This window comes from Heterocephalus glaber, unplaced genomic scaffold (assembly GCF_053883595.1).
Source record: "Heterocephalus glaber isolate CG9 unplaced genomic scaffold, H.glaber_assembly_v1.0 deba00001472, whole genome shotgun sequence".
NCBI classification, from domain to species: domain Eukaryota; kingdom Metazoa; phylum Chordata; class Mammalia; order Rodentia; family Bathyergidae; genus Heterocephalus; species Heterocephalus glaber.
The window spans coordinates 90,492,970-90,515,845 of record NW_028258315.1 but is presented as its reverse complement, the minus strand read 5'-3'; the positions used below and the strand labels follow the sequence as shown (position 1 = coordinate 90,515,845).

The following is a 22,876-nucleotide window of genomic DNA, read 5'->3' as shown; positions in this document are numbered from 1 at the left end:
TGTGGTGCTGCCCAGCACAGCCTTCCCAGAGTCAGAGCGTCTCCCAAACGAGAGCTCGTAACTGGTACGAGCCGCCTCTGTGGCCACTTAGTCTTATCCTGTCCTGGGGACCTAGGGGCCCTCTTCCTTCAGGTCGGTGGGAGACTCAACAAACTTGAAGGGATTATCTCCCCTGGTTAAATTTAGCTGAAGTTGCCTTAATACCAATTTCTTGCAAGGAGCTTTGGCACAGTGAGTCAGACACTGCCTTCGGGTCCACACATTTTCCTGGGGCCACATTTCAGACATAGCTAACCCCGTCCGGGAAGCAGAACACTTCTGTTGTCACAATACTCTCCTTGGCACAGACAGTATCTGCTCACAGAGATGGCCGGGGGCACATCACTGTGGTCTCTTTAACCAGTCAGGTACTGACGGCCAGGTCTGGGTTGCTTCCGGTCTTCTGCTCTTGGTGAGAACGTGGCAACGAATAACTGCATGTATGTACAGTGGTGCCTTGGTTCACCAACTTAATAATGCATCCCACAATTCTGGAAGAGATGGCACGTTCATGTTCATGCGGGAAAGACGGCTGCAGTTGTGTTTGTCACCTGATGCAGAGCTCATAAACAAAACCCAAATTGTGCCAAATGCTTCTGTTTGGGAACCAAATTGTTCGAAAACAAAAGCGTTCATGCACTGAGGCACCACTGTACATCATTTGGTAACTAAGATGAATTCCCAGAAGAGGAATTGCTGGATCCCAGGTTAAAGCATTTGCTGTTTTGGTACTTCAGGGTGAAACAGTTTGTATCTCCAGGAATCACAGCAGCCTTTTAACTGTGTTCCTAAACCTAGAACAGAATTTGTACTGTTTAGATTCTTCAGTCCCCTCACTCTTTTGATAAGAAATTCACAATATAACCTAGTCTAAGTCGGAATTTTTAAAAAGATCAGTATGATGCTTTATCTGATAATATTAAAGAGAAATAAAACTATCTTGTAATAAAAGGTATTTCATTACGTGAAATGCTGCTGCAAGATTAATTGCAAGATGTAGTGAAGTCATTTGATGCTTACACCTGTGGGCCCACTGTGAACAGCAGCTCCCAAATGCAGATGCCCTAGATAGACTGATGGTTCAGGACCTGAAACCGTTCGGGGAGTTATTGTCCAAAACGGGAAGAACAAAACCAACAACTCCACCTACACACCATAAAAACAAACAGACAAAACCTCTTGGTAAGGACCTGAAAAAAGCAGAAGACAACCTTCCCTTGATTTACATAGTAGTTGCATTCCGGGAAAACTCAGTGTTCATTAAAATCATGCAAAAACATAGATAGATTTAAATTCTGGGTTCAGGTGCTCATAGGTGTGTTGTCCCCATACTTGAATGTCCAATGGGACATTTTCCTGGTGTTGACTGTTCTGCCTCCTGCCCACTCAATGCCAGTACAACCCCAAGTTACCATTACACAGCATAGTTCTGACTGTGCAAAACGCCCCTGGGACTATGCTCTGCTCCCAAACTGTTGCTCCGGGGATCACAGGGACCAGGTGAACTTTCTAAAGCATTCACGGGTGTCTCACAATCTTTCACTTCTGTTACACTCCACCAGCAGCTGGCTTCTGTGGGACAAAATGCAACCACCTTAGCTGGGTGGATTTCTTTTGGCTGGATTCAGTGTTTCAGATGAGAGCTGGGTGTTCAGATATGTGCTTCTGGGTGAAAACGCCAAGCAGGATGCAGTGCCCAGGTGATGCATTTGGTCTACTGGAAAGTGCTCCTGGCTGTAGCTGCAAAACCCCCCTGGTCCAGAGGCAGGTAAACTTGAGCAGTTGTGTGCCTTTTGCCAGGTGCCTAAATCTTTCTGGGCCTAATTGTCCTTAAATAAGAGTATGGGACCTCATACTGTAGAGATCCCTTTCTGCACTGATTTTTGTCATTCTGGGAAGAATGATAGAGTATGTAAGTGGTAGAACCCCAAATCTTTGCAACCCTTTGCGCTCTGAATTTATTAGGATAGCTTAAATATTTTAATTTTTGAGACAATAGGAAACATTTGGTGGGATCCATCTTAAGTGTAACGTGCGTAATGTTCTGTAATGTCTGTTATAAATGCTCCAGTGCTACTGTCCTGGAGCTGAGCCGCTTGGGCGCTGGCTCTTTCTCTCTCCCTGCTCTTCAGTTCACCTGTGTCAGGATGGCAGGGCACAATGACTGCACCCTTCAATGTCATCATGACCTTGGCATCCGGTGGCCTCACTGTCGCCCAGCAGTCAGGCGGTTGTTTAAATGGGCTAAGCTGTATTGTTTCGCTGTGCTCCAATTTCCCCAGCATTTAATACGCATAACAGCAGTGACGGTGTCACAGGTACTCTTCTTCATATGATTACTGTCGATGCCTTGTCAGTGTACACAATTATGCGTTTGTCATATGGCTTCGGAGTACAGCGTCTCTCCCTCCCAGAGTACGAAAGAGGGCCTGTAGCCTGATTAGTTCACCTCTGGCTGCCCAGCACTCCCACTGTGCCCATCACGCAGAAGGTGCCTGGCGTGACTGACCGGATGTATAAGCAAGGGCTCCACATTCACGTGGAGGGCTGTGACCAGACACCAGAGGGGAAGGCATGCACGCACGCACTCACTCTTCCATTCACTCACGCGTTTATTTAGGAATAAGGCTCTTGCGTTCTGATAGAAAAATTAATTTTCTCCCAGCCCCCAATTTGAGCATCAAAGCCATCCGACCACATGCCTGGGGTCAGGCTGAGCTGGGCTCGCGGCGGGAAGCGCCAGCGGGAGGTGTGCGCGGGAGCGGAGAATCCCTGCGGCCGGTTGGTCCTCCGCGGAGACCCTGCACACGGCCGGCCCGTGGGCGGGGCGCACCTGGCGCTGTCCGGGTGGGCCCGTTCCCCGTGCCGCTGCCTTGGGTGGGAGCGGGGCTCGTCAAAGCCCGCGGGAGCCCGGGGTCAGCCGCACCCCGAAAAGCACCGATGGCCCCTGGGGGTCCTTCACTCTGACAGCCAAGTCTGGAATCAGTCCCAGTCTCTGCTAGGGTAACTTTCCGTCCGCAGCGGGAGCGGCAGCCCAGCCTCACTCACTTCCCTGCGACCTCAGGGTGCAGAGGCCGAGGGCGGGGGGTGGTGAGCGCCAATCCCTGCCGCAGAAAGCCGGGGGGTCCAGGGCGGGCGCGCGGCTCGGGGTCACCGGAGCGGCGCCTCTCCGGGAGAGGATGACTCAGCCTCACTCGGGCAGTCCTTGCCGTCAGCCCGCCGAGGGCTCCACAAAGTTCCCAGTCGCACCCCGGACCTCGTGCAGGGACTTGGGGCCCCGAAAGCGGGGCGCCGGCTGGGGTGGGGGAGGCGGGGAGAGGCTGGGGGACGCGGGTTCCCGGGCTTTCCCCGACTTCCCCCATCCCGGCTCCGCTCTGCGGGCGCGAGTGGCCTCGGCCCCGCCCGGCCGCCTGGGGCCTGGGGTCGGGGCTGGCGGCGCGGCCCGGGTGAGGACCCCCCCCCACCCGGCCAGGGGGTCGGGATGGGCCCGGGCCGCGCCTGCTCCCCTCCCCGCCTCAGGCCACCACAGCGCGGACCCCGGGCCTCGCTGGCGAGCGCGACGCTGATCGGAAGCCCGGCCGGGTCGGGAACCCCGGGGCGGCCCCGAGCGGGGGCCCTGGGCGGAGCCCTGAACCCCCAGCTCGTCCTCACCTCGCGCCGGCCCCGGCCCGGACTCTGCCGGTCGCCAGGGGCAACCGCGGCGGGGCTGGGGTCGTGCCGCCTCCGCGCTCCACCGCCCGCGACCCCCGCCCCAGCCTCGAGGTGGCGAAGTGTGGGCCCCGACCCGGGCCTCCCTCCCTCGCCGGGCCTGGGAAAGCGCGGGGCCGGCCGGAGCGTCGCGCCCGCGGCGACGGACTGCGGAGTTGTAAAGAACTCGTCGGCCGCAGTGGGCGCGGGGCGGGCGGGGCGCGACCGCGGCGGCCGAGGACAGGGAGTTGGCGACCCACGCGCCTCCCTCCCCTCCCCTGCCCTCCCGCCGGACGCCCCGGGCCACCGGGGCGGGGCGCGCCTCCCTCCCTCCCCGCCCCTCCCGCCCGCCCGCTGCGCCCGCCTCCCCGCCGCTCCCTTTTCTGCTCCCCGAGTGAGCCCGGCGCGCGAGGCAGGCGGGGCGCGGCGCGGAGCCCGGCACGGCACAGCACAGCACAGCACAGCACCGCACAGCCCGGCGCGCTCGCCCGCCGCCGCCCCGCGCACTCTCGCGGCCGCTCCAGTCGCCGCCGGCGCTCGCGGAGCCCAGCATGGCAGGGCCGGGCTCGCCGCGCCGCGCGTCCCGGGGGGCCCCGCTCCTGGCCGCCGCGCTCCTCTACGCCGCGCTGGGGGCCGTGGTGCTCGCGGAGCAGCAGATCCCGCTCTCCGTGTAAGTTCGCCGCGCCGCCCGGGAGGGGACCCCGCCGCCGCCGCCGCCACCCGCCGTCCCCAAGTTTGGGCGCCTGCAGGTGCGGCCGCGCTGGACCTGCTGCGGGCGCTGGACCTGCTGCGGGCGCTGGACCTGCTGCGGGCGCCGGACCTGCTGCGGGCGCCGGCCTCGTTCGCGCACCTGCTCCCGGCGAGGCCGGGAGCCCCTCGCCCCTTCCCGCGGCTGGCGAGGGCGACCCGTGAGGCTCTCCGCAAGTGACGGCGCCAAGTTTGGAGCCTGTTTACCGACTCCAACTTCCGCGGGCCACGCAATCACCCCTTCGCCACCTGGCCGCCCGCTCCCTTTTGGGGAGGGGGATGGGTGGATTTCTTCCGACTGGTATTTCCCCGGCGGCAAGCATTTCGGGGGTTCAAGTCCGCGGGGCAGTTGTTCGCGTGAAACTGGCAGGCTTTTTGGAGAGCCCGGGACACTTTGCGCATCTGAACTCCGTGACCCACCTCGGACCCCTCCCGCGTTGCGCTCTGCAGTTTGGCGCTGGCAGTTTCTACCAACGCGCATTTTCTAGCTTTTCCCCCCCTTTCCCTACTGTTGTATCGCCTGCCCTTTCACCACAGTCCCGAGTGTGCGTGCGTGCTGGCTGTGACACGAGCTTTACATTTCTTCCTATGCCCTTTCTCTCTGCAGGGTGAAGCTGTGGGCCTCGGCTTTTGGTGGGGAGATAAAATCCATTGCTGCTAAGTACTCAGGCTCGCAGCTTCTGCAAAAGGTAAGGTTTCTGTGGTGGCAGGAAGTGATGATTTTTCCAGCACAGAAAATGGAGGCAGATTTAGTTTTCCAAACAAACGTGAGCCCCGGGCTGCATCCGTCATCGGAGGAGTCTCTGATCCCCGTTTCTTGGCGTTGTGCTGTGCAGTGACTTCTCCCTACCAGCTGGTTATTTTTAGATGACACTTGATTCTAGACACAAAGAGAATCGGGATACTCACTCTCACTGTCCTGGCTGGGGCTCCGAAACTGAGTGCTTTTGCATGGCTCTCCTCTCAGTGTCGGTATTGCTGTTTCAGTCGGGCCAAAAAATGCTAACTTCATCCAAGGGGCAGAATCGGTGCCTATTTTATGATGCCTTTCACCTTGCACTGGGGGCATGGGCTTCAGTGTATCAGAGGAAGACACGCACTATTGTTTGTCATCCCTGCAGTTGTACAATCCCATTATTCCCCAATCATCCAGTCCCAGGGCTGGGATGCATTACATCATTACAGATAAGGAGAATGAATGTGGTTATCTTTCCACTCAGCTGCACTGCCTGGTAATAACCTAGGAGAGTGGCCTGCAAACTTAAGAAATTGCTCTGCGTCCATATAATTCTGGAGAGTAATGAGAACGGAGAATTGATTATTAGGCTTTTATCAGAAGCTGCATCAATTTGAATTCAAACAGGCAGCATTATGCTTAAAATTACATTGTGAGATATATGGTCCTTCCTTCTTCCAAGAAATAAAAAGAATGAGCTGGGAACGAGAGCATAGAAGGGTTTTTAAGAGAATTTCAAGTTAGCAAATCAACAGGGTTAATCCAAATATTCTCCTGGCAATAGAAAATAAAAGCAGCCTTTAGGGGATAATTCTCTGAAAATGGGTACAAACAGCTTAAATTGTTAAGTTAACTTTTAAGCGTTTTTAAATGTGTTTTTGGGACCAATATACCATATGTGTTATGCATGCTGCCTGGTAACCGAGCACGCGTTTTATTTATGGCATTCCGTTTCAGAGAGTAGCATTTTTGGGGACATTATATGAAACAGTTTGTCATATGAAATCTAAATAGAATAATAAAGCATTCTCCCATAATGGGATGACAAGGTATGCTGGCCTAAAAATTGCCACTAGCTATAGTCCTTGAAACCACTGGTGATGTTTGCTTGCCTCTGTAATTTGGGAAGGTGTTCATTGACTTAAAGATGGTTGATGTAAACTCGATGATACTATGTGTCTTTATAGAAGATGATAATTTAATAATTTACATACCCATAACCCTCAGAGTTTATAGGAACTACCTTTTTCCCTCATTTTCTTTTAATCTGTGTAAGTCCCAGTCTGTACTCTGCTGTGGCTTTTTTGCCGGCTTGTCAGATGTTTTATGTATAGCACTGTGGACTGTGGCATTGCCTGTGTGTTTTCCTTGTGCCTTTAAAGAAGAGAACATTTTGCATCACTTTAAGGAAATATTTCTCATCTGCATGTTGTAGTTGTAGTGATTTTCAAAGATTCCCTTCAGAGCCAGTGAATGGTGTGTGTGTGTGTGTGCGCGTGTGCGCGTGCTTACATATTTTTTTAGCTCACAGTTAATGGGCACATGAATATGTTTATCTCTTCTTTCTGAAGTTAGAACACACACAGACGCACACACACATACACAAACCCCATCAGCTCTGCTATTGGCTATTCTATAATAGCAAATTGGAAACAGCTAACGTGCCTCTTACCTTCTCATCAGCATCCTTTCTGATATTGAACTCACTAGCCTTGCTTTGCTTTTGTCATGTTTGCAGCTTGACGATTGTGTAATTATTTCCAGCTGTTTATGGCTTTGTTGTCATTTCTTGCTGCTGCCTGGCATTTTGTAATGTGATGCTAGGGGAAGGTGAGGTGGTGTTTGGCGTTGGATTCCAGGGCTGGGTATCTGCTTTAGCTCTTGGATTTGTAACTATCTGCTGTGGGGATCTTGAAATACCCGTGGCTTTGGGGTACTTAGCAAGGACTTTCATGAGTGATAGAAAGGCGTATTGGACAACTTGGGGAACATTTTGGAGGTATCTTTTGGTCATCTTGGTCATGACTTCCCAAATATGACTGCATTTTTAAAGCTAGCAAGGAGCATTGTTTTCAAATTCAGAGTGTGACTGGGAGTGTGACTGAGGTGCCTTGATTGTGGGAGGCATAATCACTCGGAAGAGCAAGGAAAGAGTTGTCTGTCTTGCTTGTTTGCAAGTTTCTGGCCATTTGTGTAAGGAATTACGCCTCCAAATCAAAACTATATGCATGTGTCCATCACTTCACTGCACCTTTAACTATTAAGATGGTTTAAAATGAGGTAGAAAACTCACTTGGAAAATGCATTAACACTGTATTGTGTTGCACATTAGACTGTAATTGTACTTTTGAAGGCATAGACATTTTAATTTGATTTTCAGTTAAGAAAGGTGTACTGTATATGCCGCCATATAATTTTGTGTATTTTATTTAGTTTTTCTAGTTGGCACTTCGTGCTGTGAATCAATATAGTATGTTCATTTTTAGAATGGCAGTTTAGTAATTTTTGTACTAAGACCTAAACTTTACAAAGTAGTAATTGTGAATTTGTTATATATGAATTGGCCATGTATTTTAAGGTGTTTGGAGACTAGGTAAACTGCCATTTCAGTAACCTATTTTTATTAGGCAATATAATTCGGGGTGGCAGCATTATTACTGACTTCATCCATGTCAGCACAAACAGGTAACAGTGGACTTCACAAAGGAGAATTATTTCTCAGTATGTTACCATGTGTCACTATGTTAGCTTAGGATAATATATTGGGTATCCAGTGCAGACTTCTCTGTTGTTTCTTCTTGTCTTTGCTGAGCACAGGAATAGCAACGTGCTAGTTCCATAGAAAGAAGATATTTTTGATTTTAAAAATGTAGCAAGCCGTGTATTCACAAAGTTGTGCGCACAGCAGAAGATGGCAGGGCCTGAGTGTTGGGATGGATCCTGAGGGGCTTTGCTGTTGTTAGAGAGTAGCCGGGCCTGGCGGGAACCTGCTGTGGGGCTGCTGTATGCCTGTCTGCTGCCTTCCTGAATTGGCACATACTGCAGGGGCTTCTATTCACTTCAACTTTTAATTAACTTTCCCATTTGACATATTTATGCCAGTATTCAGCTGCCTCTGTCTTGCTTCATTTTCTCCAAAGAATGCCAGCTTGTTTGGGTTCTTTCAGAGAGGCCTGGTTTCATCACCTCTCTCTTCTGAGATTCAGCGAGAAACATTCTAGTGGGTCTGAGAACTGGGCTGTTAAACTTGTAAGCTGCACACCTTTAATATTCACAGTAAAAGGTTTACACCTGTGTGCTTCTCCTCTCCTCCTCCTTAGGGGGATTTTGGTGGGAACTGAATTTTTCATTCTGTTTAGACCTGCATTCAGGGACTGAATGTCCTTGGGAATGAAGGCTTCCAGTTAAACTTTCCAGAATTGTGATGGTAAGTACACAGAGGAAATGCAGGTAATGTGTGTCTCAGCCACTGACACCAGAAAAGAATTGACATTTACGTTGGATGTCTCGGGCAGCACTTCTTGGAATGCACAGCCAGGCTTTTGGGCTATCAACTATTTATTGAGAGAATGGCTTTAATACATAAACTTGATGTCTCTTTGCACAGGCAAGAGTCAGCAGAGTAAAAGCTTGATTCCTTAAGCCACCTTTATAATTTAGACTTTTCGTCAATGTGGAAATCGATGGACATTTAAATAATTACGAGGAGCATCCACGTATTAGGGTTTGGGTAGCAGCGGCATGCTGCCCGTCAGAAAAGCCTAACACTGCAGATTATGAAGGAGTTCTACTTTGTTGAATAAACATGGTTACTTGTCATCCCAAAAGATAAAATGCAGTCAGCTATGGTGTCCATGGTTTAGTTCATACCAGCATTTCAGGTACTGGACTTTGCTGAAGCACATTAATTTTTAAAGTCTTGGATTTTCTAAATGACATTTTTCGTTCTTTCAGGGCAATTTGGTGGTGTCATCAGGCCACTCACCACAATGTGGATCTTAAACATAGATCTAATTCCACTTGTAAATGGACGTATGAGTTTGTATGGACCTCTTTTGTTCATTGTTTCTTCTGCTTTCTTTTTCATCGCTCTCTTAAAATTTCTTTGTTGTGTGCTACATTCTGTTTTGCTTTTTATTTTATTAAGAACTGCTGCAGCCTGAGTTGCTCAAGAAATTTACAAGTCCTAGTCAAAATTTAGGGAAGTAAAAATATGGGTATGACTTTCTTGTTGGAGGCCAACTTTGGATTTTTATTCCAAGGTGGTTATTTGTTCTGATTCTTCAGTACAGTGATCTTATGCTGGCTTTAATTAATTAGTGTATTGTTATTTCAATTTGATTTTAGGCAAACATGTGAATACCAAACCACCTGACAATCACAAAATCTGTCAGACGTGAGCAAGCCTGACTAGCACTTCCAGGTTTTGGTGAAGACATAGCTATGTATGAGGGTGAACAAAAATAGAGGAAATGTGACCCTGCCCCTTCAGCACCTGTGGTCTTTCCAGGTGTTTATTTTCTTTGCACTTTAGAGCACTTTGTTCATGGAAATACAAGTTTGGGATCTTGGGCTTTTTCAGTTTCCCATTGATCCTCAGATGTCATTTAGTGCTCCCATTTAGGACGATCAATAAATGACATGGTGTGTCAGGCTTGCTTAAAGAAGTATGGATTCTCATGAGAGCAGGATCTGTTGTCTCAGGTTTGTCATTAGTCCAGATTTGCTATTCTAGAAGCCAGCAAATGGGCTTTAAAAAACATTAATATAACACAAGTAGATATTAAGGAAAACAAAGAACACTTTTTAGTTCTATGAGAAAATACACAATTTTATAACAAAATGATTAGAGAATAATGGTTAGTATACTATGTGTTAAAAAATACTATGTTTTATGATCTTAAAGGAATGACCAAAATGCTCAAAGTACAAATTATAAACTAAAGAAGATTCTCTTACAAAGAAGAAAGAAACAAAAGCACAATGAACAAAAAGAACCTAGTAATATAAATGAAACCAATTAGCATATATCTTCAAATATTTTTGAAACAGTGGAATAGATAATTTGTCTAGGTGGTCTGTCAGTAGTGAACAGAGTTTCTATCAGAGTCCCCACCTTGTGTAGTCGCAATGCTGCAGCGGCCTCTGGAGTTGAGACCCCCAGCGTCTTTTAGAGAGAGAATTTCAGCAGGTTGCAAGTTCCCTAAGACACTATGACTTGACTTAGAGGCTTTGGAGAGAGAAATTCAATCATCGTTATAAAATGCTGGTCTGTCACTTAGCATATGGGATTTCACCCTTCCTAATGTCATTTTTATATGAGATATAGTGACCTCCGAGGGAAGCCTGTGCATATCATTCACTGAGAAGAGGAGTTTTTGATGTCAGGCTCCGGTAACACTGGTGGAGTCTTCAGCTTCCTCCTCAGGCCTTAAACAGAACACAGCTTCACCTTCAAGGGAGCAGAACGAGGCAGGGAGGGAGGAGGGAGCTCCATTTCTCCATACTCCCCTGAATACTTAGTGATTGGCTGGCCGGTTCTCTCTGAGGTGGGTGTTCCTCAGTGTAAAGCCCGACTCCAAAGACCTCTGAGAGGCAATCCTGTGGCCTGCGGCACAGTTTCCCCTGAGTGTCAGAGTCTATGTAGCTGTTGTGTTGAATGTCTTCGAGCCAAGGCAGTCTACAAACTTTCTGGTTGTTTTACCAATAAGCTTTGAAATGTTTCTAGTATATTTGTAATCAACGATAAACATTTCAGTTTTCATTTGTTTTGAACAGCACTCCAAGGTAGTTTAAATTAGGGCATTCCGTTTATAAGGTGTATTGAATGTATATGTCACATAGCTTCTCAGTTACTCCAAATCAAGAGTTGGAAAATAAACAACTCAGGAGCCAAACTATTAGTGTGCATGTAAAGGCTGTATCGGAAAGGAGAGCATTATCTTTTGACAAGGAATAGATGGCCGTTGCTTCACTCTGTGTACTTCAGAGTATTCATCTTGATGCCCGTTATTGGAAAACAGTACCCTCCCAAGGTTAAGAGAGCTGTTATCCATGTAAATGATCTGGACAGGCAAGTTGGGTAGGGCTGTAAATGCTATGGGTTCACACAGCAGACCTCCCATTATCCATTGTAGGGGAAGCAGCCGCCAGTTGATACTGGGGGTTGTACATATCATCACTGTTAAACTTACTAAGTTTGTGCATATATTTGCGCCTGTGCCAGTAAAAATGGGTGCTGCTTATTAGAGACTATGCCAGGTGCTGCCTGCTAACGGGGGAACTGATCTTGTCCCCTTGGGTTTCCAGAGAGGTTGGTCTGAGAGAATGAACCAGGTGCTGGGATAGAGACAGGTGACCTAACAGGCATGGGTTATCCCAGTGCATGGGAGTTTGTAGGCAACTGGAATGTGAAGACCTGCAGAGACAGGGCCAGCTGTGAAATTTGTAGAGCCCAGTATAAATTGTAGAATCCCTGTTAAAAATTATTAGGAATCTCAAGGTGATGGGAACAGAATATTATGCCAAGCATGGGGTCCGCTGGGTGATGGCTAAGGTCCCCATGGGACAGGCTGACTTCCTTTTGACTCTCTGCTTTTCCTTCCAAGTAACATCCTTTCAGCCTCATTCAGTGTAGGAAGCTTCCCTTGCATCATCTCCGGTGAAATGCTGTGTAATTGCAGGTCGAGGTCTTGGAACATTTTCAGAAATGCACATCTTTAGAGATGCTTTGTTGTTAAAGGGAAGAGCACTAGTCTAGGAGCTCTTTGCATCTTTTCTGTGTGCATTTCCTGAGTGGCCTTGGGGAAATCACTCAGTCTAATAATAAAAGTAGGTAGTATTCCCTCAGTCCCCGTATTCCAGGGATTGAGATAGGCAGTCAACCTAAAATTCTCTCAACACCTTAATGGGGCAGGGACTGCTATTCACCCCATTTTACAGCTTTAGAAGCTGGGGCTTGCAGAAGTTAAGCAGCATCCCCAAGGTCACCGAGCTGGGCTTCTGAAGTCTTCACACCTGGCCCCAGTGCCACACATTCTCACTTTTATGTGATCTGTTTTGGCCTCAGTTTGACTTTGAAAAAGAAAAAAAAAAGTGAATATAGTACTTGTGTTTCTTTACCTTAGAAGTGTTTGGGAGGACGAAATAATGTCTGGGAAATTGCTTCAGAGACAAGTTATAGCTAAGAAGACAGTCTTGGAGCCAGATGGACTTGGATTTGAGTTGCTAACCTGTCATTTCTTAGCTGGTAACTTCGTTATATAACACATCTGGATCTGCACCTTGAAATGGAATAGGAGGCCATTAGTGTCGAGGTGAGGATTCAGTGAAATAAAATACACAAAGCACTCAGCACAGTGCCTGGCACACCAGAGGCTCCTGCCATTGAGTTGCATCTGTTTCACCTTACAATACTAGCCCTTCAGATAACCTCCGCTGAGCATCTGCAGGGCCTGGCGCCACGCGCACCTGTGGACCCAGCCAGTGAGCAAGTGCGTGCCTGAGGGTGGGTCCGGTGTAGGCAGGTAGGGTGGTGATCTCTGCCTGTTCCGGTGGGGAACGAAGTCGCTTAGTGCAGAAGGGCCACAGCATCCGTAGTCTGTCGGGATTGTGTGTGCTCACTGTGAGCTCAGCCCCTTTCTTCCTGAGGGCAGCTGAGGAACCAGGGTGACTGACTTCCTCCCTTCTCCTGCTGTCTGGTTGTGGGTCCAGCTGAGGAAGTGGCTGCATCTGCCCCACAGCCTTGAGAAAGGCCTGTAAGCTGCAGGAGAGTCTACGGCTTCCCGCCATTTGCCTTGTCGTGGAGCGTGTGCAGAAGCCACTGCAGACTGCCTCCTTCAGTGTCCTCTGGGACAGCACGCCTGGCATTTGCTCCCGTGGAAGTACCTCCTGCTTGGCCTGGGACAGCTCAAGGCTTCTCCCGGGGCCTTCTTGGGGAGCGGTCCTGGAGGCTGATAGGAGGATGAGGCACTTCCCTGGGCCTTGTGATGTTTTTCCTCAGTCAGGGGGCAGGCAGGTGAATCTGCAAGTGGGAGGCCATCTGCCACCACCACAGGAGGCATCGAAGGGCAGCATGTGTCTCTTGGCTCTTCCCACTGGACCTGTGCTCCTGCCCATAGCCTCCTTGGCAGCTGTGTCGTGTTTCAGCCTTGAGCATCTGCAGTCCTGTGCTCATCTCCTTGAAGAAGTTGAATGAATGAAACTTACCACTTCTCGTGTAAACATGAAACATGGGGGTGGGTTTTTGCTGCCGCTGTTATACATAAAGCTAAGAATATTACCAGCCCCATAAGCTGGCAAAGAGTCAGGGAGGAGAGTATATCTGCTCAGGCTTTGGTGGGTCCATGTAGACCAGTAGTCCAAAGACTAATAATGTATTTACCTGAATGTTACAGAACTATGGAGTCTGACTGTGCCAGGGGCTTCGCAAGTCCCCCAGGTTGTAACCAGCTCAGGGAAACAAGGAAGTCTGGAGTGTTTTCTGTGAGCTAAGCATTCTCTGTATGGAGCTAACTGATGTATGGCCTCCTATCTGGTCCTTCTGTCCACTTAGAGGTGGCCTCTGTAAGCTGCCACGCAAGTTGGGCTTGAGGCTCAGGGAAGTGGAACAGCTCTCTACTTGGGGCTGAGACTCAAACTCAGGTCTGTTTTGGCCCTTAAGCCTGTGACTTCTCAATGGCACATGCTGCCAGTGAGGCCCAGACCACTGGATCATGGCTGGAGCTGCTTCTGCAGGACCCAGAGGGTATGGACAGGGCTGAGTGGGCTGGGATACCAGTGCCCTTGCTGCTTTCTTTCCCTTGGAAGTTTTGTCTTCAGGAGGGATTTGAAGGTGTGTTCTCCTTTGCAGCAAAGACCAGCCTTGTGTGTGGTTGGGTCCGTGTGAGCTTAAGTACAACTTCCTCCCCTGCCTGTTTGGACTTGTGTCTCCTGTGGGTACAGATACCTCCTGACAGGGAGTGGGATGGCTGACGGACCAGCCCCTTGGTGGGCAGGGGAAGGGTGGTGCCAGGCAGCCTCCACCACTGTCCTCAGCCCGGACAGTGGAGCTGTCAGGGAAGAGAGTGACCTTGTGCAATTCCTCACCAGGATCTGATCTCAGCTATAACTTTAAGACTCAACTCTTCTTCAGAAACCAGAAGGCCCCCACCCCAACTGTGTTTTACCTTGAAAAGTAAAACCTGCTGTTCATGTGTTTGCTCACTAAGTATATTAAGTGTGTGTTTCTACGAGTAATGACTTACCTTCCTGGACTTTGGTGTGTGTTCAAATGGAATGAAAGGAATAATTTTGGCCTGGAGAATCCTGAAATCTAGACACTCCATGCTCTAAACTCATGATCCTGAATTTCCTTCTTCATTTTCTGACAGTTGCTAACTCTCATCTCCCAGGAGGGAACCGGAGTATCTGGTTTTAGAAGGATCTAGGTTTCTATTACATCGAGCCATGCCTAGCTGAAAAGTGATTTTTTAAAAAGTGCACTTGCTGTGGGGTTGATTTCTGCCTTGCTACTCACTGACTTTACCTCCCTGGGTTTTGATTTTCTCATCATAAAATAGAACAAATGATACAGGCAACTGTGTCCCAGGGCTTTGGGGAAGATTAAATGATAAAACACCTACGTGGCTGTTTAGAATAATTTGTGGGGCATGGGAAGCTCTCTGGCCGCTCTCCCATTGATACTGTTTGGCTTCATTCTGAGTGAAGAGGAGAGAGACTTGGAATATTTGTTACTTTGATCCCATGATGAATTCATACAATTAAAGCAACATATGTTGTGCACATATGTGACAGGGGTTCAGTGACAAAGAAAAGCATTTATTGTGTCCCCAGGGAGTTTCTTTTTCTTTCCCAAATCCTCCTAATCTTGTCCCTTGCACAGTGAAGGTGAGCAGTGTGGGATTAAAGTTTGTTCTTGCTGAAACATTGTACAATAATTTACAAGCAAGGGGAAAGTCAGAAATGCCGGGGAAGGCTTTTAGTTCTTTGTATCTGTACTGTCCATGATGCCGTTTCCTTTGTACTTTGTTGAGGCAGAGGTGGAAAAATATTGTTAAAAGAACAATAGACGTAGGAGGCAGTAAAGCTGTTGGATGTAGGTAGTTTTCGGCCTCGAGTTATAACAGACAGCTTTACTCTCAGCCTCCTGCCGGTTCCCATTATTAGTGAAATGTCTATTAGCTCAATATGATCACATCATGTACAAACAACTCAACGGGCATAGACTTTTGCCCCACAGACATAAATGATAGTCATTTGGCTTCTGGGATGGTAATGCTGAAGTTTGAATATTTTCCTTCTCTGCTTTGGCCTAGGCCTCCGTGGGACTCTGCTGTCATTTGCTTTACAGTATAGAATTTGCACGCTGGCTCAGACAGCAGACTTGAAGCAAATCGCTAACAGGCAGTAGTTGAAGAGCCTTTGATTTGGGGTGTGTATGTATGCGTGAATGTTTACAGACATTTGTTATTTTCATTTCTTAAAAAAATACTTGTAACTAATTTAAAAATCTCAGGGTCTGTGCCCAAGTTCAAGTATTTCAGAATAATAGGAGTCACCAAGTCAGCCTGAAATAAAATATAATCCTCTCAGGAGAGGGTTCACAGCTTGCTAATCTTTTAGAAAACACAAACACACACACACACATGACACAATTCCCAGAGCAGAAATTTCAAAATTATGGAGCCATGGTTGGATTTTCTACCCGAATAGCAAGATTTTCAGTTTTTGCTAGAAACAAATGCCTTAAGACTGATAGGAAATATAGAGAGACTTAGAAATCAGAGGATTGACTTTAAAAAATCTTGTAAGACAGGCGGTTGGTCTTGGGGAGGCAGACCTGTGTAGGGTCCAGCGTCGAAATATGAGTGGGGCTGATGGTGTTGAGTCTAAATGCTGTTACTGCCGAGTCGAATGACCCGGGCAGGTCAGCTGCTGAGCCCTAGTGTTCTTATCCGTCAGATGGACTTAGTGGTACTAACTTCTAGGGTGGAGTTGAGAGACCCAGACGAGAGAATGCATATAGGATGCTTGGCGTAGCACTTACTTTTTCTGTCTTTAGGCACAGTTGGAAGGAACTGTTTGGAAAAGATGGACTGCTGTCCTATTGTTATTATTATGACCTGCAAGTTATTGCTTCCATAATCCTGGAAGTGTTGCTGCTAAAGATAGGAGTTTGCTTGGGGCACAGTTAACACCAGGCCATTGGAGGCTTTGTTCGGAGCCCTCATCAAGTTGCCCACAACTGGGCCCTATCAGGGCTTTTTAGAAAATAATGATAACCATGATGCAGGTACTTTATTTGTACTTTGTGCCTCGTGCTTTATTAATTTCAACACAACCCCCTTGAGGCCTTTTATCACCTCCATTTCAGAGGTGCAGAAGCTGAGGCAGAGGATTTCACTCTGCCTGAAGCTCCAGGTGGCAAAGTCTCAGACCTGGGTAGTTTGAATCCCAGTGCAGGTGCCTAGGGTGGGGTGGGTCAGAGCTTTTGTATGTTAGTGACTTATCAGGGCATTTGATGGAAACTTCTTCCGACCTTTAGTATTTTCTCAGTGAAGTTCTTCATCTTGTTGCTTGGGTGTATTGTCATTTGCTTGCACAATACAGAATTTAAAAGGAGCAAGAGCTAGAAGGAGAGGAGGCCCTGGAAGCTGTCTAGATTTCCGCAGGTCTTCTTTTCCTCTTAATAAACTGATGTTGCTTGTCTTTTCATTCCCTTTGAGGATAGCCCACCCCTCCTCAGATCTGACTCCCGAGAAGTCTTTCTGAGAGTCTTTGTGTATCTCCTGTGAAGGTAATGGGTGATAGTAGGAAAGAGCCAGCTTGGGCTCTGATGCCCAGGGACCTGGTAGATCTGGCCTTGAGGTTTAGTCGAACCCTTCCTAGCTTCATGTTGGGTCCTCAGGTTTCTTGCCTGTAAGAGTCATTGTAGGATTAGGTACCGAGGCATGTCCAGTGCAGAACTGGATGCCTGGGAGGAGTCCTGTCAACTTTGGCTCCTTGGTTAGTGTTTTTCCCACTGTCTGTCTGTCTTTCCTACCTGTGTGTTGATGCTTATTTTTTCGGCCCAGTTAACAGTGCCTTGGAGACCACAGCCCTTTGATGCCCCCTAAGACCAGTTTCATTTTTCGTGGAATGAGTTGGGCAGGTACTTCTGTGCCCTGGCAGGTCTGCAGAGAGCGCTGTACTGTGGACCCCTTATCTCCTGTGTGGTGGTGGTGGGGAGGGTGAGCAGGAGGATGGATGATAAGCTAGATTGGCAAATCCCCCAGGGCAGGCTTGCTCTTTCTTATGGGGAGGGTCCCCATTGGCTCTTGGCACAGCACTGTCTGGAGGGTGGGCTTCAGGGTTTGCTTATGGCATATGTGAATGTACAGATAAACAAAAGAGGGAATAGCTGCCCCGCCTTTTCCTTGTCCTGGCAAGCTGGTGATGCAAATAACAGTGCTGTGGGTGCAGGCAAAGAATGAAATCCTTCCACCCCTTCCCCATTTACTCTGGGTTTTAGGATCCTAAATATCAAGCCATGGATGCTGCAGAAACTGGGGGCTGCCTTCTAGCTAGGGCGACCCAGCCCTGAAGCCCCGCAGGCAGGTCCCTCACCTGAAGTGCATCAGAGCCAGCAGAGCCAGGGAATCCTCCCCTTTCTCCGATAGGTGACACCCTCCTGCCCCTGGGGAGCTCCTTGAAACACACGAATCTCCTTTGGAAGCATCCAGTCTGGCTGAGGGGTGCTGACGTCGTCTCTGCAGCACCAGGCCGAGCAGCTGCCCAGGGAGCACCTCAGTGCCGGGCGGGTGCACGAGGAGCACCAGGCGAGACTGATGGAGCCGCTGCAGCCGCCACCGTCAACCTGGGGGAGTCGACTCAGCAATGCAGTTAGGAAGCTGCTGCAGCTAATTCCATAACGCGCCAGAACACCACATTGGTCGCGACATCAGAGGGAAACGTGAATTTTGATTTCCGTCCCTCTCACCTTCACAGGGGCGAACTCCACCTGGCGCTCTCTGAGGCCCTGCTTGCTTCAGGTTGCGTATGTGCGTGGTGTAGGCTGAGTGTGATTTCACCTTCTCGGTGAGGGTTCCCTTTGTCTGTGTGTCTGGCTGCTGTTTGCATCACTGGGACTGGATGTCAGAGTCCGTGCCTTGCGGGCTGACTGGGCTGCATCCCCTTCCGCACTGCACACACCTGCAGCGGGCACTGGATGCTCCTGGGCGAGCTCATGGCCGTGCTGCCCTGCCCAGGCTGCTCCAGTGCCTTTATGCCGAGAGGCCCTGAAGCAAGTTTGGGCTGTTTTTATTGGCGTTTGCATCCTGCAGTTGCAGTTGTCTGTTTCCTTCCCCAGAACCAGCCCATGCACTAGGCACAGCCCCTCTGAGAGGAGGCTGAACAGCTGGCTGAGAAGGGAGAATTAAATTATATGGATTTAATGGGGGGTGGTTTGGCCAAGAGATATTTTGCTCCCGCTTCTGCCTCTCCCAAGTATTGGGAGCTGATGGAGTATTTTGTCTGAGGATTTTGGAGGAATCCTGCGTCCAGCTCTTCTTGGATACACGACTCCTCTTGGAGGTGGTGATTTCTGCACAGCAGAGCATCCATTCGGCCTCACCCTCACAGTGACTAGGATCTGAGGCTCACCTTCCGCCTTCCTGCCGAGCCTGAGCTGCGCATTGAGGAGGGAATGAGGACTGGAGTCGGCAGATGTTGGGAACCAGCACCTCCAGCTGGAAGATTCAGTGACAGGCCCTGGACGGATCTCAAAGGGAATCAGGACTATAGTAGTTTGGAGCACTGGCTTCTGATTCTCAGCCCTGGGCCTTTGCCCATGTATCAGGGCATTGAGCCCACAGAAGGAAGGAAGGGTTCCACATGCCACAGTGGGCTTCTTGGATGACAGAGAGGCCCGAGCCCAGTGATCTGTCTGCTCCCTTTCCCATGGGGCCTCCCACAGCTGTACTTGGCTCCACTGGAAACCTGCTTTATTTGCCTTTGCAAAAGGATGTGTTTGCAACCTCTCCTACAGTAAACCACATCGAAGCCTAAATTTCACCTAGTAGGAATGTTCTCCCAATGTATCTGTCTCTAACAGCCCAAATATTTTGACAAATGGGTCACTGAAGAATGCTTCTCTTATTAACACTCTCTATATAAGTCAAGCGGGTACAGGAGACAGCACAATTAGTCAACTGTTTATTCAGTACTGATGACCCACCTGGAAACCTGAGGCCCTCAGTGTTCTCATTTCTCACAATAGAAGTTCAAATGATCCAACATTTCATTTGGGATAGATACCATGGTTTGCAAAAATCTGTAGCTGTCTTAACAGACTCATAGGAATACATTTGATTTTGGCCAAATGTGGGAAATGTTTTCTTCCTTGCTTCCTTGTTGCTTCAGCAAGCATCCACTGAATACCCAATGAGGCATGCAGAGCTGTGTTGGGTGCCAAAGTCCCTTTGCTGCCACGGCTACCTTTTGCATCCTCAGCCGGAGTGCTTTAATGACATTGCTCTATTCACAGTCTTCAAATGTGTCCAGCTGTGTCACCCCTCTGTGCCTTTGACAGTGCCCCTCACACCATCCTGGTGACCCTGCTGTCCTCGTCTGGCTGCTGAATGCCAGTTCTACATGTGTCTGATTTTGTCACCTGGGGATCTCGTTAAAAATGTGCTATTTGAAGGTCCAACCCCAAGAGGTTCTGACTCAGCAAGCTTGGCCCAGCACCTCAGAATCTGTACACTAACAAACATCTCTGGTGACTAATTTGGTGGCCTGTGGACCATGATTAGAGAAATGCTCTTGTCCATTTCACCCCTGGGAAGGCTTCCGGGTTCCCCTAAAGAGGCTCCCCCATTCCCTCCCTTCCCCTCTAGCTGTACACATCTCCTCACGTGGTTTGGTCACATATCTGTGCGTATAAAGCGTGTTGTCCTGGATCAGAGGCTGTGGCACCTCTGTCCCAGAACCAGGGCGGAAGCCTGAGCTGGCACTGGGTCTGGTCTTCCTTAGTGTGGATGGTACAGAGGTACGCTTTCTCTGCAGTAGCAACAAGGGCTTGGAACAGGGCCAACATTTCATCTTTTAAAGCAGAAGGTACCCAGGTGCATGTCTGATTGTTGAAGCAGTTTATTTAGAAATCACTGAGCACAGGTGAAGTAGCCACTCTCCAATTTGTGAGATGGAGAGAAATTTGTTGCCCTATCGCCAGTGGCATTTTCCCTTACCACGTAGGTTATGGGGACCTGTGATTTCCAGGGTTCTAACAGAAAATTGTTTGGTGAGCATCAGGGTAAGAGGTGGCATCTGCTTCCCATAAAAAGCATCTCCTAATCTCCCTGGAACAAGAGTTGCTCCCCTGGGGCCTGTTGGGCACAAAACTCGACTTTTTTCTAAGCCAATGCCTTTTGAACTCTTTTGACTGTAGCTCACAGTAAGAAATACACGTTTCACTGCAACTTATTACACATAACCTCACAGGCAAAACATGTTTCAAAAAACATTACTTAGCCTTATTCTCTGCAATGCAAAGTGGTATTTTCTACTGAATTCTGTTTATTCTATTTGACTTGATTCTGTTCATCTACTCTTACTGTATTTTGTTCTCTTTTGTTCATTTTTGAAAGCTGGCTCTTACCAATAAATTGATTTCACAACCTAATAAATGTGTTAAAAAACAACAGTGCTCTAAATGTTACCAGGGTAAGTTATAGGCTAGTTTAGTTTTATTCTGAGAAGTGCAGCATTGATCTTTGGCACTAAAGCTGGGTTTTCTCCAGTAATAATGATGTGTGGTGACAGCCAAAGTTACCAGCCAGCCATAGCACTAAGTTCTCGGTATGCATTTCATTTCACCTTCCCAATAGTCCTACAGGATAGCACCATTTTCTGAAGGAGACTTAAGTTCAGGGAGGTTATGTGACTTACCCAAGATCATATAGCTAATAAATGTTAGCTTTGATTCTTGAACCCAAAGCTGTCTGAAGAGTGAAGCTTATACAGATGGTCCCCAATGTACCATGGTTCAAATCATAATTTTTCAACTTTATGTTGGTATGAAAGCATTACTCATTCAATGGAAGTGGTACTCCAAAGTTTGAATTTTGATTTTTTTTCCTGGTCTAGGGTACTCTGTTTAAATGCTGGGCGGCAGCAATGAGCTGCAGAGCTGAGTCTGTTAGGTGTGTTAAATGCTTTCAACTTACAATGAGTATATTGGGGGTGATCCCATCATAAGAGTACATCTGTACCCTTAACTTTCTTGAATTTGCCTCTCTGCTGTGCTAGTGGTTGCCTTAGTTGTCTTGAAGTTATACTCAAGGTCTCTACGATATGGAAGGCCCAGTTTGAAGGAGTATAAGGAAGCTATGACAGGAAGCAATGGGGATCCCAAACATGTGAGAGGAAGGGAGAATTGAAGACGGAAGTTGGGGAGCCCAGGCTAAACAGGGATCTGAAAATCTGATATTTTGCTTAGCACTTCCAGAATTTACGAAGTGTTTTTAACATCTATATTATGTTGGCTTCCTCTTTCCTCTTCCCTGGATCGCTCACTGCATCTGGTATTTGTTATTATATCAGCTGAGAAATTATTTGTCTTCATATCTCTTCTGACCAGCAGTCATCTCTCTAAGGGCGGGAACCATGCCTTGTCTTTCCTAGCAGTCCAAAACCTGGCCTGAGGGATGGCTCATGGTGAATAATCAGGAGTTGAAGAGACCCTTTCAGTTAATCTTCATAATAGCCCATGAGTTGTATTCCATCTTTATGTTGCATTCGAGGAAACTGGGCCCAAGATCATGCAGCGAGTGACAGAAGAACCTCTGGGAGGACTATCAATTCCAGATGTGACTATTACATTCTTGTTTGTTGGGTTTTTGCTTTCTAAAGATTAACTGTGTTATCATCTACCTCTTCCTGAGAGTTTACCATCTTGCCATTTGGATCTGGGTTTTTAAAATTTGATATCCTTTGCTTCTTTGGCGGGGGCGCGGTTCACGATGTGGTTAGATCAGAGTCCCCATGTTGGTGGGCCATGGCCTAGGGGTGTGAGCCTTAGGCAGTTCCATGCTTCTCCCTGGGCCTACATGACAGAGAGAGAGAGAGTGAGAGAGAGAGAGAGACAGACAGACAGACACTCCAAAGGACAGCAGATCTGACTTCATTTCCCAGTATGCTCAGCATGAGGTGGTTGGTTCTGGCTCTTCCTTTTCATTTTCTCCCAGTATCTATTCCTCCTACCACTGGGTTTTCCCATACCAGGCATCTGCGGAGCGGAGGGAGGGATGGAGATGCTGCTGACTCTGCCTTGCTTTGCAGTCTAGCAGAGCCAGCCAACTCACACCCGGAGCAGTCCTCCTACAAGGAGGACTGAACTGAATATCCAAGAGGGGATTAAGACAGCGTCAGTATCAGAGGAGGTAGAAGTGATGTCTCACTTTGGAAATTCTCTATATTTTTGCTAACAGTTTTTTCCAGGAGTCCATGTACTATAGCCTTTTTCTTAGAGTTGTGTATGAGAATGCAATCATCTTTGACTATAAAAGACAAAATTAAAAAGGGACTAAAATATTTGACATATTATGAAGTTCTGTGAAATTTTAGACAGTGAGTAAATTGGTATTTATATAACCTGGTATATTCATTTCCCCTGATTGACCCTCCCTT

The 22,876-nt window shown here is 48.2% G+C and overlaps 1 protein-coding gene across 15 annotated transcripts in view; it reads left to right on the top strand.

Annotated features, from left to right (window-relative positions):
• Cacna2d3 (calcium voltage-gated channel auxiliary subunit alpha2delta 3) overlaps window positions 1-22,876 on the top strand; it is a 1,090,211-nt gene that overhangs the window by 223,594 nt on the left and 843,741 nt on the right. For 2 of the 15 annotated variants that reach the window (XM_087181515.1, XM_087181513.1), the window contains exons 1-2: window positions 4,254-4,396; window positions 5,081-5,162. The exons of 11 other annotated variants lie outside the window; for them this stretch is intronic. In XM_087181515.1, the coding sequence (XP_087037641.1) occupies window positions 4,278-4,396; window positions 5,081-5,162 (201 nt within the window). In that variant the 5' untranslated portion in view covers window positions 4,254-4,277. Of the gene's footprint in view, window positions 1-4,253; window positions 4,397-5,077; window positions 5,163-22,876 lie in introns of those variants that run through there. 2 more of the 15 variants (XM_087181529.1, XM_087181528.1) reach the window with 2 other exon arrangements.